This window comes from Mauremys reevesii, linkage group 20, assembly GCF_016161935.1.
Source record: "Mauremys reevesii isolate NIE-2019 linkage group 20, ASM1616193v1, whole genome shotgun sequence".
In the NCBI taxonomy this organism is placed as follows: Eukaryota; Metazoa; Chordata; order Testudines; family Geoemydidae; genus Mauremys; species Mauremys reevesii.
The window spans coordinates 23,248,886-23,266,543 of NC_052642.1; the positions used below are offsets into that span (position 1 = coordinate 23,248,886).

Sequence of the window (17,658 nt, forward strand, 5' to 3'; positions counted from 1 at the left end):
ACTATATGTACAAAATGATGGGATCTAATTTAGCTGTTACCACTGAAGAAAGAGATCTTGGAGTCATTGTGGAGAGTTCTCTGAAAACATCCACTCAATGTGCAGCGGCAGTCAAAAAAGCGAACAGCATGTTGGGAATCACTAGGAAAGGGATCATAATGCTGCTCTATAAATCCCTGGTACGCCCACATCCTGAATACTGTGGACAGGTCTAGTCACCCCCTTTCAAAAATGATGTATTGGAATTGGAAAAAGTGCAAAGAAAGGGCAACAAATAATATTGGGGGTATGGAACAGCTTCTATCTGAGGAGAGATTAAAAAGACTGGGCCTGCTCAGCTTGGAAAAGAGATCACTGAGGGGGGATATGACAGAGGTCTAAGAATCATGACTGGTGTGCAGACAGTGAATCAGGAAGTGTTATTTACCCCTCCCATAACACAAACCAGGGGGCACGCAATGAAATCAATAGGCAGCAGGTTTAAAACAAACACAAGGAAGTATTTCTTCACACAACGCGCAGTCAGTCTGTGGAACTCCTTGCCAGGGGATGTTGTGAAGGCCACAAGTAAAAACTGGATTACAAAAAGAATTCCCTAAATTCCTGGTGGCTGGTCCATCCATGGCTATTAGCCAAGATGGGCAGGGACACAACTCATACGCTGGCTGTCCCGAAATCTGACTGCCAGAAGCTGGGACTGGAGACGGGCTGGAGCACTCGATAAATTGCCCTGTTCTGTTAATTCCCTCTGATACATCTGGCACTGCTCACTGTTAGCAGACAGACCACCGGGCTAGCTGGGCTACTGGTCTCCCCAGTGTGGCCGTTCTTACGTTGCGGGGAGGCTGGACCTGCCAGGGGGCTCCTCCCCTGTTAGCTAGCACAAGTGGAGAGTCTCCTGGGTGCTGCCAGCTGGTTCCCCCAGGCTGGCTCTGTGGGCTGTGGAACCCTGGGACACCTCCCGCCTGTCCCAGCTCCTGGGAGAACAGGAGCCCCGGCAGCCTCCCCACCCAGGATCAGAGCAGCTCCAGCCTGAGGTCCTGCTGCAAGCTGGGCAGTGCCGAGGTGCTGGCAGGGCTGCTGGGAGAGCACAGGCTCCCACCCAGGTGCCAGGGCAGGGCTGCTGATAAGCAGCAGGCTCTTGTCTATCAGCAACTCCGCAGAGCACCCCATCCAGCCCCTTATCACAGGCCCCGCAGGCAAGCGGCTTCCAGGAACCCTGAGCCCCACCCCTCTGCCGGGCCAGAGAACTGGCCAGCAAACTGGCACGCAGGCCACGCGCACAGTGACACCCCAGATGAGTCCCCTACATCTTCTACCCCAGGGGTCCAGTGGAGGAGCGCCTGCACTCAGCTGGGTTGGCATCCCGCCAGCCACCCTCCCTCCCTGCCCCAAGGCGGAGCCCTGCTCGGCGGCTGGGCATGTGGACACATGGACACCCACGTCCGTCCCTCCCCAACCTAGATGCCACCAGCTATACGGGTGCTGAGTCCCTCTGCAATAGCCAGGTGTTGCTCTGCACCAGGAACAGCCTCTATACCCCCCGTTGGCTGTGCCTCAGTGGCCCAATGGCAGGGGGGGACCAGAGCAACCCCAGGGGCTGTGGTCTAAGCGCACAAGCGTGGTTCTCAGGGCTGCTGAGCCTGCAGCTTCCCCAGGCAGTTTCAGGGGCACAGCAGGGAAATGAGCCATGCCTGGCTGGGGGCAGGGGCGGGGCCGGCCCGGGACGGGACGGGGTCCCAGGGAGGCACTGCATGTGTAGCGCTGTCCCAGGGTGGAGCAGGTGCCAACGCCTAGACCTGCGGGGACGGGAGCCACCCACAGCAGGGCTCTCTCACCTCTGTGGGTCTGGGATGCCCACGGTCGGGGGCAGGGATCGCGTCAGGCTGGGGGGGGCTTCGGGTTGTGCTACACGTAGCCCACTAGTGAATGGAGTTTCCTTTTGGAAAAAAGCAAGACCAGTTGGAAGCTGACAACCTGCGAGCTCTAGGCCAGCAGGGATCTCTGGTTCGTGGTCAGGGCCCAGCTGTGTAGCCCTGGGCTGGTGGTTTGGTGGCCCACACATGGAATGAGTTTAGTGGGTCTTAGCCCAGCTCCTAGCAGATGGGGTGCCCTGGCACGAACACCATGGCTCTAATCAGCCCTAACTGGAGCTGGGGCCTGTTCTTGGCAGGCTGGGCAGAAAGTGGCCCCTGGGGCATGAGCACCCTGGCCCTAGCGCTCCTCTCTCCAGGATACGTTAGTGGGGTGGGGAGAAGAACTGCCCCTGCTGCTCAGCCTCCAGGCCCCCTCCCCCCGCTCTCGCGCTGTGCGAATGCATGTGCTAAGCCTGGAGCAGGTGCCAGGCCCGTGGGGTGCCGTGGGCGCTTGGGCTGGGCTCCGTTTGACGGCAGTCCTGGGGAATGTGCGTAAGTTCTGGTGCAGCTCTCACAGGCCATTTCCAAATGGGAAGAACTGGCCCCTGCATCCAGGCCCTGCCAGTGCTTCTCTGACCCAGGGGAGCCAGGTGGTTGGTGTGGGGGTTGTGACCATGTGCCGGGGGCTTTCGCCCCAGGGGAGCAGGCAGGGTGCTAGCTCCGCACCAAGCAGCCACAAGCCCAGGAAGCAGACTCAGTCGCTGTCCCCAAAGCTCTGTCATTTCCTGACACTCCCTAGCACTGGGCAGACTCTTGGCTGCTGCAGCTGCACCAAAGCCAGGCAGGAAAGGGTTAAAAGGGGGAGGGCCTGATAGGAGCAGATACTTGATATGCAAATGAGGCCAGAGTAGGTATTATAAGTGACTCAGCTGGAGGAGCTGGCTCTGGAGTGGAAAAAGGAGCTCACTGCCCCTGGCCTGGTCTGGCCCTAGCCAGGTAAGTGCCCCGAGCCTGCTCTGCCTTCCTGAGGCTCACCAGCAGGGGCCTTGCTCTCTTTTATTCTTTTGATTCTTCCCTTTAATGACATGTCCGTAGCCCCCCGGGGTGAACCTGCTCTGCTCCGGCCCATCAGGGTGAGTTGGCTGCATCCCGTCCCACCCCACTGGAGATGCCCGAGGGCCACATTTGAAGAGGGCTTGGACTCTGCTACATGCTACTATCCCCTGGCCTGGGTGGTAACTGCCACGTGCTTGTTCAATCTTCCTGGGGCCAATTCTGCCAGGGCTGGTCCCTGGAGATTCCAGAGGGAAGCTGGTTCTCCTAGTGGTGGCAGCCAGGCTAAGGGAAAGGGGCTCTAGCAGTGCCTCCTTCGACGTCCCCAGAGCTGCTCCAGTGGGGCAGCCCCAGCAGAGAGGCCTGGGGCCCCTGTTGCTGCCTTATCACAGGCTGGACTTTCGTTGCTTGCTCCCTTAAGTCCCAGCTCCCTCTCAGCAGCCAGCAGGGTGGCAGCAGGCAGGTGACAATCTCTGCACTAGGGAACAGAGAGGGGCCCCTCGCCATGGCAGGGGGAGTGTCCCCAGGGATGCAAAAGACCAAAGCCCAGCTCCATGGACCCCTGCCTTGTGGGGGGCTAGGCAGCTGGCTCTGTGCTGTGGGTGTGGAAGCTCTGTTTGGAGGCTGGGGCATTGTGTGCGGAAAGGCCTGTGTTCTCAGGCTCCCCCCTCCACCTCCGCGCAGGGCAGGAAGCCCTTTGGCGCTGGCTGGGGATGGTAACTGGAGGGTAATGCCCCACACGCCTGCCTTGGGTGCCAGGAGGGCAGGACAAGCAAGGCCAAGATCCAGGCAGCTCTTTTCTGGAGACTCTTCCCCACCCCCCTAAGACACCATGCGGGGCTCTGGCATCAAACTGCCTGCCCAGGAGCTGGGAGGCCCGGAGGCCAGGCCTGCCCTGGCTTTATATTGTACTCGGTGGCTTTAGGAAGTCCTAGGGCAGCCGAGAAGCTGGTGAGAGGAGGGAGCAGTGGCTGCTCTCAGGCAGGCCGGCCTGGCTTCGTGCTGTCCTGTCTCAGCAGCTCTCTGCTCTCGCCCATAACGCTATTCTCCTGGTGTTTTTCTAGGTTCCCTTTTCCAGTCCAGGCAGCAAGAATGTCCACCCACCGTGGGGGCTCTGGGCAGGATATCATCGTATACTGTAAGTTTGCTATGAGACACTACAGTATAGATGATGTACTATCCTGAGCTTCACCCCTCAGCCAGGAGCTCTACTGCAGGTCCAGCGCAGGGGAGAACGCCTGGCCAGCTGGGAACACTTCCAGCCCAGCACAAGTTCCTCCCGCTCGTGCAGAGGGTGACGGGCTAAGCACTGGGGCGGGGTGTGTGTGTGTGAAGCCTCCCATGAAGGCCTGGCCCTGCGTGTGGCAGCCTCACCCCTTCAGCCTCTTCCTGCATTCAGTGCGCTCCTTTTTCCCTGGGTCTCCAGTGTGGGACGGAAACAAGCGCTACCTTCGCTGCTGCTCTGGAACACCTTCGTGAACAGGCTGCAAGTGGGGAAGCAGCCAACGGGAAAGAAAAGGTTAACAACCATTCCTCCCACCAGGCTGGGAGGCACTGCCCTGCTAAGCCATGGGGGGCGAGCAGGCTGCAGGGAGCAAGAGGGAAGATTCCACTGCCGCATGGGCAAGAAGCAGCTTTCAGAGCTGGCGAAGGCACCTGCCAGGAGGCTGAGCCCATGGGGTGTCAATGAAACCGTTACCATTACTGACTTTAGTAATGGTAACGGTTCTACTGCTGCCCCAGCATCCAGCCAGCGAGAGCAAGAGGAGCAGCACCCCATTGCCAGGGGGAACAGCACCCCTCCACAGTGCCAGCCTCTAGGGGAGGCCAGCAATGAGACCTTCCCCCCCATGTCCTCTCCAAGCTGTGGGAGGGCAGAGGGAGAGCTTGGGGTGCCCTGCCTGGGGGTCAGATTCCCTTGGGCCAGACCCCCTCTCCCTAGTCCCTCTGCCAATCAATGAGAAATAAAGGTGTTTACTTTGATGTCTGGATTTCTTTCCCCTTGTTGTATGATCCCAGAAAACAGCCCTTCCAAAGGCAGAGCCCAGCACTGGTGCTGCCTCTGCCCCTTGCAGGGTGGGGGGCAGCGAGTTTCCCCTCCAGGAGCGGCACTGAGCACATGAGGAGAAACCTGCCCAGGAGCTCTGTTCTTCTCTCCTAGAAGCTGCACCCAGCATCTCTGTCTGCCATGGTGCTGGCTACAAGCCTGCAGCGAGAACCACCAATCCAGGCAATTAATTTAGCTGCTTATGGGGGGTGGGGGGGAAGACAGGGTGGTAGAAAAAATTACTCATCAGTCTGCTCCCCTCTAGTGAGGCACCCTGCTCCTGCCATCCAGCCCCCCTGCTCTTCTGTTCCTGGCCGCCTCCTTCCTTACTCCACTGCCCCATTGCGTATCCTCAGCTCGACTCCCGAGGGGTAGGAGCTCTTGTGCTCTCCCCCAGCTCAGTACCCCCTCCCTCTCGGGTTTTGGGCACCTCACTCACCTCTCTGTGCCTTGGTCTCCACCCAGCTGGACAGACGATTTTCCTCGCTTCCCGCAAGGTGGGGGGGGTTGAGACTAAGTAGGATTTTGGGCGGGGGGGATGGCCAAACCCCTCTGCTGGGCTCTACCTTCAGAGAGAGCCTGATCTCTCAATAAGGAAAGGTGATTGGATCATATGGGACACTGCCACCTGCTGCCCACACCATGCTGGCTGCCTGAAGCGCCTGCATGGCAGGGGCCCTGCCCACCTGTTCTTCGAGGTGGTGCTGAGCAAGCTATTGAGGTGCAGGAAATAATGCCAGTGGAGCAGGATCAGGCCAGCACATGGCAACTTGTCCTTGGCCAGACACAACAATGCTACCATGGGGGCGGGTGGGGCAGCAGCCCGCGGTGCCTGCCAAGCATGGACCTGGGCAGATCTAGGCTGGGCGTGTATCAACGCTGATCTTGCTGGGGGCACTGAGAGAGTTTCCGGCCCTGCAGGGCAGAGGTGGGGATGGGGAGCAGCAGGGGTCTGGGTGAAGGAGCATCACAGGGTCCAGAGCGGGGGGGTTCTGCAATGCAAACAGCAACACAGCAGTGGGGTGTGTGGGCTGGGGGAGCATCAGTGAGTCCATGAATTGCCAGGGTCTGGGGGCTGCAGGAGCTGAGGGGTAGGGTGACCAGACAGCAAGTGTGAAAAATTGGAACAGAGGGTGGGGGGTAATAGAAGAAGCCTACATAAGAAAAAACCCCAAATATCAGGACTGTCCCTATAAAATTGGGACATCTGGTCACCCTATGAGGTGGGGGCTTGGGGGAGGTCAGGGGCTCTGGAGAAGAACTGGGGTGTAGGGGCCCTGGGGAGCTGAGGGGATTGCAGTGGATCTGGGGTCTGTAGGGAGCTGAGGGGATTGCAGGGGACCTGGGGCCTGTAGAAGGCTCGGGAGGGGCCGTAGGGAGCCTAGGGGAGCTGAGGGGATTGTAGGGGCCCTGGAGGGGGCTGTAAGGGGCTGGGGGCTGTAGGGAATTTGGGGAGCTGAGGTGAGAGCTGGGGGCTGGGGAGCTGAGCAGGGGCTGGGGGCTGTAGGGGACTGGGGAGCTGAGGGGATTGCAGGGGCATGGGGGCTGGGGAGCTGAGGGGATTGCGGGGGCATGGGGGGGCTGGGGAGCTGAGGGGATTGCGGGGGCTCGGGGGGGATCGGGGGGGTCTGGGGAGCAGAGGGGATAGCGGGGGCCCTGGGGGGCTCGGGGGGGGGGGCTGGGGAGTTGAGGGGATTGCGGGGGCTCGGGGGGGCTGGGGAGCTGAGGGGATTTCGGGGGCATGGGGGGCATGGGGGGGCTGGGGAGCTGAGGGGAGTGCGGGGGCTCGGGGGGGGCTCGGGGGGGCATGGGGGGCCCCGGGGCCCCGGGGCGGCGCTGCCGGGCCAGGCGCTCCGACCCTGCCCGCCGCTCTGCCCCAGCAGGGGGCGCCCGGCCCGGCCCCGCCCGGCGCAGACTGTGTCTGTGGCGCCCCGACGGCCGCCCCGCGCCACGCTGGGGCCGGGCCCCGCCCTCGATGTTCCCCGGCCAATGGGGCGGGCCCGCCGCCTCCACTCCCACAAGGCCCCGCGGCGGGTGAAGATGGCGGCGCCCGGAGAGCGAGGCGGCGGGGGTTGCAGCTGCTGAGGCCTGGGGGTGTCATGGCCGCCGTGGGCCGGGCTCTGAGCTGGGCGCTGCGGGCGGGGAGGTCGGGCCCGGCCCGTACAGGTGGGAGAGCCTGGGGGTGGGGCCGGGCTGTGGGGCCTGTTTGGCGAGGGGGGGAAGCGGGTCTGGGGCCGGGGGGGGGTCTGGGCCCGGGCCCGGGCGGGGAGGGAAGCGGGGCCCGGGCGGGGGGGGCCCGGGCGGGGGGGGCCCGGGCCCGGTTGGGGGGAGGGAAGCTGGCCCGGGTTGGGGCAGGGGGGAGCCCCGGGTGTGTGAAGCTTCGGAAGGCCCGAGGACTGGCTCTGGTGCACTGAGGGCGGACTATGGCGCTGCTGTAGAGCGGTTATGGGATTGTACAACCGTCCCAGATGCTCTGCTGCCGCTGCTCAGACGCTGATAAACACCCCGGACTGCCAGCCTCAGCCGCCAGGAGCCAATCTCCCTACTCCCTGCAGTGTGCAGTCCCCATCTTCTGATCAGGGAGCTCCCCCAGACCTGCAGAGCCACAGACCAGTGGGATGGGTCTGGGGGTGGGGATGCTATAACTGGCGAGTGTAGAGGAAACCTCTATATACAGTTGCTCAGATAAGAGTTTCTGCCCTTTAATGCTTCGGTCGCATGTAGAGAAACTCTCCCCTATGGTTACTCACCGTACCCTGACATCCCTTATACAAACAGCACCCATGTTCCTTTCCCTGGCAAGAGGAGCACAACCAGCTCTTCTTCCTGCTGTCCCTGTGAGAGTTCAGTCCTTAGGAGTCATTGTTCAGCCCTTTTTTTCCTGTTGGTGTTGAGTGCAGTTGCTATTTAGCTTTGTGCGACCCACCTCAAATCAGTCCATAAAGCCAGCCCCCATCTCCCAAACAAGCCCCTTTTGTGCTTTCTCCCTTGCTGCCCCTCACTTGTCAGGAGCTCCTGATAAACATCTGCAAAGCCATCTCATTATCCTCCTGTTGAATTCTTCCTTTGCTGTGATGTCTACAAAAACCTGATAGTGACCAGGCCACTGGTGTGAAACCAGTGTGTCTTGCTGACTAATATCGTCTCATTCTTGCTTTGCACTTGTCCATCTCTTGGCTTTTGTCTTCTACTTGGATTGTAAGCTCTTTGGGTCGGTTCCATCTTCTTGTGTGTTTTTACCGCAGCTAGCACAGGGGGGGTCCTGGTCCGGGACTGAGGTTCCTAGGTGCTAGCATGATACAAATAGTAAATCTCAATGTACAGGCATAAAGGACAAGGTACTGTCCCCGAAGCATCTTGTAGAAAGTGAGAATTCTTAGCAGTCTGACAGCATTGCTACATTACTAGTGTAGACTGAGCTCAGATGCCTTATCATGTTATCTGAACTTGCTCATAGCTGAGCTTAGTGACTTGGTGGTAAAAATACTTGTACCCGGTCTGCACTTGTGGTTCCATTGTTAGCACCAATGCTAGACAAAAGGTGGGAGAACTGATAAAACTCTCTGCACAGGTTGCCAAAGAGGCTGCTAGATTTGAACAATACAGTTCAGACGCAGTTCCTAAACGAATGCTGGGAAATGGTGCTGACCCCTTTTCAGGTCATTGTTGAACTTGAAAAGCATAGTGGAAGAAGCTGTGTGAACTGGCACATGAAAAGGCATTCTAAGTGTAATGGGCAGCAAGGAGGGAGGCCAGGGAGAATTACAGGCAGGGGCTTCAGCCACAGTGTTTGCTAATATCTCTTCTGATGTGATTAGTCCTTTGTACATAGTTCATACTAATGCAGTGATTCTCGAACTTTTGTCCTGGTGACCCCTTTCACGTAGCAAGCCTCTGAGTGTGGACCCCCCCCCATATAAATTAAAAACACTTCTTATATATTTAACACGATTATAAATGCTGGAGGCAAAGCGGGGTTTGGGGTAGAGGCTGACAGCTCATGACCCCCCATGTAATAACCTCATGACCCCCTGAGGGGTTCCGATCCCCAGTTTGAGAACTCCTGTACTAATGGTTTAGAAGCCTTGATTATGGAATTCTCTGGCTATGTAGTGTGTGTGTCCTTGTCATTACCATCCCAACTGTAACCTGAAAGAACCATAATCTGTTAGTGGGATTGAGGAACCCATATTGGTAAAATAAATCGAATTTCTTGGGCTGTGTTTTGAGGCTGTCTTGCTTAGAATGTCTTGTAGCATTTTTGGTCCAGCATGCAGCAGGTTTAAGTTGGTATTGCTGTGTTGGTTTTTCAGTCAGTGGTGCCTGTTTCCTGGAGAACAGAGTCCAGAGGGTCAACATTTTTCCTGCTTGCTTTTATGGAGACAGTTCTGCCCTGGATACCATCCTAGGAATTTCCAGAGAGAAGACAGAATGTGCACTGGGGCAGCATCCACCATCAGTGTCTTACTGCAAAGGTAAACTCAGCTGCCTGCATGATTTTTCTAGGGAGGTGATGAACAATAGCATTAGAGGCAGCCTCTAAAGAGGGCATAGCAGAAAGCTGGAAAACAGCCTTGGAAGGAGTGACTTGCAAAAGAAGTCCAGGCAGTTGTAAATAGCTGGGTACCGCATGAGGTGGGGATTAAAGGCTGTAGTCTCTCAAGGTTAATCTCTTAGCCACTTATATCACTGCACAAAACACAATATTCTTTTTAGTCTCTGGTGGACTAATCCATTAAATGTGTACAGTTTGGTGTGACTGCAGTGTTATTATTTGAACACCTTTTTTCTCTCTCTGCAGCTGAGCAAGATAACTTGTTGGTGCACCAACCAGATGAGCCAGAGAACCCCAAGGTTCTGAGAGTTGCCATCATTGGAGCACCAAATGCTGGGAAATCTACCCTCTCAAATAAACTCTTGGGCAGAAAGGTAAAGCTGTTATACCTCAGTCCCTGCAGCATCTGAGAACCAGGTTACAGATTGTTTCTTAGATGTTGTACACATCTGACTTCTTTCCTGCAGGTTTTCCCAGTATCTAAGAAGGTGCACACCACACGATGCAAAGCCCGTGGGGTCATCACAGAAGACGACACTCAGCTGGTAGGTATTCCCCATGTGATAAGGTAACTCTCAGCAATAGGCATTATTACCCAGATGATCCAAAGCATTTTACTTACACCCTGCAGTCTACTTCAATTGCACAAACATGAGTTTTAGCTTCCTGTCAGTAATTACAGGAAGATCCTTATTGATTTGGCTTTCTCTTTCTAGATCATCCTGGACACACCTGGCCTCATCAGCCCCAAGAAAGCCAAAAGGTATCTCTCTCAATGTAGGTTGATGGAAATCCAAGTGGGCAAGGTTTGAGGAGACGGGAACATGAGTTCCACTGTAGGAGCTTGTAGAGCAGAATGAAAGGGGTGTAATGGGTATTTACTTGGGATAGAGGTGTGTTGTTCATAGAATGAGAAGGTCTTTGAGCCCAGTTCTTGTCTCTGAACTACCTTACAATTACCAGCATTACAGTAGCACCTAGAGTCCACAATCTCTGTTGAGAATCCATTGTGCTAGGCACTGCACTCTCAGAATTGATGTAGGCCAAAAGGTGGCACTGCACTAGCTGGGTACTAAAAGGGAATGTGAAATGGACTATCTTTTGTTTTAAGAGGAAATTCTTCCACTCTGCAATAGGGTGGAAAAGGAGGCAGTTTATGAGCAGATGCACGTGTAGTTCCATAATGGGAATTTGTCTTTCAGGCATAATCTGGAGAAATCCCTGATGCATGATCCATGGGACAGCATGAAACATGCAGACTTAGGTGGGAACCCAATTCTCTTACTATATCAAGTCAAATCCTGATGTGTCTATGATGGGTACTTATATGGCTGCCATTGCCCTGGTATCCGAATGCCCATATACTGAGTGGAGCAGCAATGGCAGCTCCTGGGTGCGTGGGGATAGAGTGTCGGGGAAGTACATACAGGAACTCCCCACATCTGTAACTGGGGAAGAGTATAGTATACCTGTACACCGCTTAAGGAGGCAGTGTGGATGATTGGGCTGGGCTGGGTTGTTGAGGATTAGTTTGTATGGCACTGGGAAGATGTGGAAAAGTGCATTATTTTATCACACTCACACATACACATTCCGCTGTGGAAGTAAGAAAGGCAGTGATATGAAGAAAGAGGCCACAAGCTGAGGGGCAATTAAAGGCTGATGTCTGCCAAGAGGGGTTTCAAATGTATCTCTCTGTTTGGCAGTTCTGGTTTTGGTGGATGTGTCAGAATGCTGGACACAGAACCGTCTGAGTCCCCAGGTGCTGCAGTGTCTTTCTCAGTTCCCACAGATTCCCAGCATCCTGGTCATGAACAAGGTAAATGAGAGAGGGGTCCAAGTCTTCCTTTTTATACAGTGAGTTAGTGCTTGGGCATTACATACAGGGCCTCTTTCCCTTATACCTCTATTGAAGGTTAAACTAAATGTTGGTTTCTTGGCAAATGCCACAGAAGAGATCAATCTATTTGAAGGTTTCCAGTGTCTTGTAACTCACTAAGGGGTGACTTAGGCCTGCAGCAAATGGTGCAGTCCCTACGTCTGTGATTCATCCCTCTTTCACCTCAAGACTTGGATTATTACGTGAGACAGTTTCATTTGTCTCAGTTCCATCTGGAACAAATTCCTGATCAGTCTCTCTATTTCAGGTGGATCTGCTCAAGAGAAAGGCCCTTCTGCTGGATCTGGTCACTGAGCTCACAGAGGGAGTCGTAAATGGAAAGAAACTGAAAGTGAAATCTACGTCTGAGAGGCATTCAGACTCCACGAGAAACAATCCCCTTCAAAGCATCCAAACTTGTCTGTCTGAGAATACATCCAAAGAGTCTGGTTATCTCCAGGATGCCAGTGAAGTCCAGCGGGGCTCTGGCTCAGATACCACTTGTAACATGAGAGCATCAAACTCTGATCATATGTTGGAAGGCGCAGAGAAAGCGCAAATTGCAAACCACCAGGTATCGAGAGACTTAAAGAACAAGAAAGGCTGGCCGCACTTCCAGGAGATCTTCATGCTAGCAGCTATTAATGGAGAGGCAGTGGAGACCCTGAAGGTAAATTAGCCTGAAATAATTGCATTATACCCTGTGACTTGCACCTTCTCATTCTTGTGCTCGCCCTAGATAACTGTTATACTGAGCCTCATATCGTGTGAGGAAATAGCCAACCTTTCTTTGTCTGACCTGTCCCCTTTCTCCTGGCCTGCGGTCTGCAGCTCCCTGAGGAGTCCCTGGTAGGTTGGTGATGGGGTGCCATCTGAGCAAGGGAACTGCACCATGTCAGACTACTTAAGAGCACAATCTTTGATTTATTTCCACCTAGGACTTTTACTGGTGACTTTGGGTCCCCTTTAACTGCCCCTGTTCTTTGTGTTGACAGAAGTACCTCCTGATGCAAGCCAAGCCAGGTCAATGGGAGTACCACAGCAGGGTTTTGACAAGCCAGTCGCCCCAGGAGATCTGTGATAATGTAATTAGGGGGAAGCTACTGGAGTATCTGCCACAGGAAGTGCCCTACACTGTGCTTCAGGTAGGAAGCAGCTCAGTGAGAGCAGCCTTTCATAAGTGTCCATATGATGAGAGGGACCCTTCCTGGTACAATACTCTGCTGAAATCTCTAAAGATTTGGTTTAAGGTTTGAGGGCGTGTGGCACTGCATTATCCCCAAGTCCTTCACTGTGGAGTGGGGCCCTCTTGATGCCTGCTGTGCATGTGCACTTGGCCATGGGAGGGACAGGCAGCTGGGAATAGAAGTCTCTGGGGCCTGGAGGCAGGGGACTTTGCTCTTCTGAGGGGTTTGTTGAGTGATTGGGTTTGTGATCTAATGTTGCAGAAGACGGAGATGTGGGAGGAAGGGCCGAGTGGGGAGCTCATCATCCTGCAGAACCTGCTGGTCCAAAAGGAGACCCATGTGGTGAGTATTCTGGGAGAAGCTCTATGCTCTTTTGCTGCTGATTGGGAGAGTCCATGGGGCATAAGAAAGGAGGGTCTGCAGACCCAGTGCAGGAATAGGGTCTTTGTGCATCCATGGAGTTCAGTCACATTTGTACGGAGCATACTAGACATCCTGTTTCTTAGCCAGTTCTCTGCTATAGGCTAATGTGTCCTGCGCTAGGCTTGCTGTACAGACTCTGAGTCCCTTGGGCTATGAATTGCAGGTCAGGCACAGTGTAAAGTGCATTAAATATCTGTAACCCTGTGGTACATCTAGACAGAGAGTGAGGCCAAACCTCCCATTATGTACTAGGTGGAGCATGTCAGTGACGGGGTCTACTCTGTACCTTCCTTACCTTCTGACTAGAGCATGAAGGCACAGCATGCACCAGTCTCATCTGTGAGTTGGCCAGTCAGTCACTCGAGGTGCCTCCCTCCCCTTTGGCACAGACCATGCTCTCTGTATGTGAGTTAGAGGGTACAGGCCTCCCAGTGCCAAGCAGCTGGTTTTTCAGTTTCTCTACGTACGGGGCAAGAGCCTGCACTGTTCTGTGGTGACAGATACCCTACAGGCAGGGTTCAGGGATGCTCCAAATCAATGTTTCTCGATGACCGGTCTGTGGACCAGCGCCAGTCCCTGAGATCTCCTTGACACGGTTTAGGAAGGCAGCAAGCCGGTCTCTGGTATCAAAAAGGTTGAGAAACACTGAAATGAAACATCCTCTTTATCTGCTTCCCCAGTCACCATGTTGCTCTCTAGGGCTGCCTTTCCCTGCAGGTAGGTGTCACTGCCAGAAGTAAGGGAGATGAAAGTGATAATCCTCTGTCTCTGTTTTGTGGTACAGAAGATGCTGATTGGTGTGGGAGGCCAGCTGATCAGCAGGATTGCTCAGGAGGCCGGTGAGGACCTGATGAACATATTCCTGTGCGACATCCGCTTGAAGCTCTGTGTGAAGCAGACGAAATGAGCTGCTTGTTTAGATGTTACCAACTCTTGTTGTCTGACCACTAATGAAGAGATGGACATGCTGAAGAACATGGAGACACCCCTTTCTGGTGGGGCTGATGCCCCCTGGCAATATCAGGGCACTGAGATTCCCCCCAGGTGTAGAGAGGGATGCTGAGTAAACCAAAGAACTAAAGAAGAGTGTGTTCTTTGTGGGGGTCTGAACTGCAATGAGTTTAATGCTCGAACGTGGTGAAATCTTCAGACATTGACCCACCCCAACAGATTATCCAGCAAGAACTTGGAGTGGATGTTGGGGAACCAACCCCCCCCCACACACACAGACACACAGTTTTAGTGCAGTTACAGAGCCATCTGTCTTTGCTCCCTCTGCTGTTTCTTGGCTTTCGCGTCCTTTGCACTACTTGCCCACTATCTGTACTGCCAAAAGCAAACAACTGTGGCTGGATGTTGTGCTGAAAATGATGATGCTGCAGTGGCAGAATATGAGGTGGAGAGAGACGGGAGGAGGCAAGAGCAAAAATTGAATCTCTAAGGCCAGGGTCATTTCTGAAGGGCTCAAACAGGTGCGACCTGCATGCATGTCCAGATGCATGCATTGTATTGCACCTCAGTGGGCATGAGTGATATGAGTACTGGTCTGTCGAATACTCCCTAGACCATTAATGTCCACTGTGAAGAAATAACTCTCCAGTCTCCCTCAGGCAAGAGCTTAAAACACTTCTACAGTAATTAGTGTTCTAGGAAAACTGCAGACTCAGCTATGAGTAGGCTGAGTGAGTACTGTAAAGTGAATGCTGCCTGTATAGTGTTTGGGGGTCTTTGGCCTGAAAGTGGCTTTGTAAGTATAACTGTCCTTTAAAATTCAAAAGGACTGCTGTCTTCTGGCAAAGAAAGGGTTATCGGGTGTATTCCCCTCGTCTCATGTCTTCAGTGCTGCAAGGCTGAGTAGCTGTACAGCTTGGAATGGCGACGTTCCAGCTGAAAAGGCTGCACCAGCCCAGCCCAACTCACATGCTGATCTTCCCTGTGATTGCAGCACGTCGTGCTGTCTGCCTGGCCTTTCTTCTGCAGGCTGTGGAAGATGAATGAATGAGGGATCATGGAAACAGGGCCTTTAGGAGCCAGATGTTTGCTGACGGGGGCTGGAGCAGGGGATGTTGCTTGCAAATAGAGCCACTCATTCCTTTTTAGTGTAGCTGGGATAGCAGGTGGGTATTGCTGAGGGAATCACTCTGTTGGTCACTGTCAAAGAGGGACGTGTTGGCTAACAGCAGTGGTTCCCAACTAGAGTGCACCTGCAATAGATGCATGGATACTGTCTCCCTTCCCCAGCGCAGTTGGCACCCTGGCCTCTTCTCATTCTCCTCTTTTCTATTTTGCAAGCATTTTTGTTGTCTTGTTTTCTCTTCCTTATCATCCTTTTCTCCCACTCGCCAGAAGGCTGTGGGGTGTTAATTGGTGGCTCTGTGGGGGTGGGAAGGAGGAGCCAGGCTGCACCTGCTGTTGTGACTGAGCAGGGAAGGGGGTCGTGGGTCAGTGGGCTGCTGTCTGAATATGAAGGTCTGTATACCGGAGGGGCTGCTGCAGGAGGCTGAGGGAAAGGGAAGAGCCTCCCAAGGAGCTGCCTGATTTTAGAAGCAGCAATTAGAGCAAATTGGCATGGGGTGGAAAGTGGATCCACTGCCAGGCTCTCTCTACTCCCATTGCTCCTTCTCTCCTTTGCACTGCCCCAGGGGATTCTAGGTGTGCTCCAGCATGGCCTCAAGAGTTTGCACTTGGCTACCAACTGAATATTCAGTAGCCCCCAGCAGCTTACCTCACTCTTCCACCATTGTCTGCTGTCACAGCAAGGCAAGACTAAAATGGCACCTATCCCTGACTTGTTCCTAGTGAAACCTTACTGTGGAAGAGAATGGGGGGAGGATTCAGCCTGTTTGGGAGCCAAGTGGCACAGTTGGTGGGAGGAGACTGGGGGCTAGAACAGCTTTATTGCACCAACTTCACCTGTAGAGATCTGGGGTCAAGTGAGGACCAGGTGTCCTTAGAAGGCCCTGCTTGTCCCGTTGTTTGCAGAGTGCCCACCTTAGCTTGAGGCAGTTGAAGAGAAGCCCCGGACTGGAGAAGCAGGGATGTCGCAGGTCAGGCTTGAGGTGCGTTGCAGAGCTGGCAGGGACCTTAGCCTTGGCTGGTAGCAGGTGACACAGGTCAGGACTGAAAGGCGTGGAGGTGTATGGCAGTCTGTAGCCTTGTGCTGCCCTTGCAGTAGCTCTGTTGGTGTTGGCATGGACTGGCACAGCCTCTGGGCACAAAGATGAGATAAGCTGTTTACTGGCACCAGGATGGACTGACTAGCATATTATAGATATATATCTAGACCAGTGTTTCTCAAATGCAGTCACCATGGTCGCATGTGGCCACCAGAGAATTTTCTTGCGGCCACAGCCTCCTGGGCGGTAATGGGGGGCGGGGGGAGCAGCGGCGCCCCTCCCCCAGGGCCACATCTGGCGGGAGACAAGCTGGAGGAGCAGGCAGCCAGTAAGTTCCCACCTTCCCAGGGCTGGTGGGGTCAGGCTTCAGCCCTTGGGTGGCAGGTTCCAGCCACAAGGGTTCAGGCTCCGTTCCCCAGCCATAAAATAGTGAGCTCTGGCCCCAACATCACTCCCCCCTCCAGTGCCCCTGGCCCCTGCTGCCTCCATATCCACCTCCCCACCCAGGGCTTAATTTGTCCCCAGGCTTGCCGGGCTGAGTAACTCTGCTGTGAAAGGTGATAGTTGTATGTTTAATATCACTTTTCACAGCAGACTTAGTAACTAGCACATCTTTAAAAAAAAAAAAAAGGGGGGGGGCAACAAAAAAAAGCAAAAGACAAGAACATACCAAGCACCTTATTTATTTCTATTCTGGTTAGGCCCAGTAAAGAATAGAGACAATGGTACGTTATTTTTATTGAGTCTGGACAAAAAATCCTAAATAAATTACAGTGATTTGGACCTGTATATGTGCATATTGATTTTTCCTAAAATTAAGTATATTAGAAAAAATTGTCAGAGTGGACACCAGCAAGACTTGGTGGCCACACTCTGAGGCCACCAAAAAAATTGTTGTGAGAACCCCGATCTACACTCATTCCCCTGCCGTATGGGTTTGCTATATAGATCAGGTGTTTGACTCCTTTATTCAGCTAACACTCTGTGGTTTGTGGATCTCTGCATGTTCCCAGAGCTAGGCTTTCTAAAGGATTTTGCCTACTGTATGAGATCTCTTGAGACATCTAGCTACATTTCCCATTCTGTGTTGTTTACAAGCAGCCCTGAGTGAGGAGGCACTTAAGGTGCTGCCTAGGCAATTAAAATAAGGATACCCAGGAGCTCCCGGCTCCTGTTTGAACCCAAACTTCTCATGAAATCCAGTGCCAGTTTCTCCCTCTCCAAAGAAAAGGGGATGCTTCAGTGGCACTGACATAACCCACTGAGCCATTAAAGACTGTGCCATGGAGAAGATAAGAGCATCTCTAAGCGACAGTGAGCTGCCTTCAGATAGTGAGGTGATAGCCTGGCTTTTTCTCTCTCCATGCAGGGGATATTTTGGTTCCTTGAATGTTTCTAACTGGCTTTTATATTCCACTGACAATAAAATGAGGTCCCAGCTCAAGCAGTCGTTTCTCTTCCCCTTTCTGTCAGTCAGACGACACAGCTGCTACCTGGGATCTGTTTTATTCTGACAAAAATCAGGACACTTTCATGTATCTT

The 17,658-nt window shown here is 53.9% G+C and overlaps 1 protein-coding gene across 1 annotated transcript; it reads left to right on the forward strand.

The window, feature by feature from the left end:
- Positions 1–6,986: 6,986 nt before the first annotated feature.
- Positions 6,987–16,783, forward strand: ERAL1 (Era like 12S mitochondrial rRNA chaperone 1). Its single transcript, XM_039507481.1, has 11 exons — positions 6,987–7,122; positions 9,270–9,431; positions 9,758–9,885; positions 9,979–10,056; positions 10,228–10,274; positions 10,714–10,775; positions 11,218–11,330; positions 11,659–12,060; positions 12,386–12,535; positions 12,839–12,919; positions 13,785–16,783. The coding sequence occupies exons 1-11, from the start codon at positions 7,056–7,058 to the stop codon at positions 13,905–13,907; spliced, it is 1,413 nt and encodes a 470-aa protein (XP_039363415.1). The 5' UTR covers positions 6,987–7,055; the 3' UTR covers positions 13,908–16,783.
- The last annotated feature ends 875 nt before the right edge of the window (positions 16,784–17,658 follow it).

What these genes read in the sequence shown, in the direction of transcription:
- ERAL1 (XM_039507481.1), top strand. Translation starts at nt 7,056, where the DNA reads ATGGCCGCCGTGGGCCGGGCTCTGAGCTGGGCGCTGCGGGCGGGGAGG. An exon ending in CAGAAGACGACACTCAGCTG is followed by an intron (nt 10,057 to 10,227) that starts GTAGGTATTCCC and finishes TTCTCTTTCTAG; the next exon opens with ATCATCCTGGACACACCTGG. An exon ending in GCATCCTGGTCATGAACAAG is followed by an intron (nt 11,331 to 11,658) that starts GTAAATGAGAGA and finishes TCTCTATTTCAG; the next exon opens with GTGGATCTGCTCAAGAGAAA.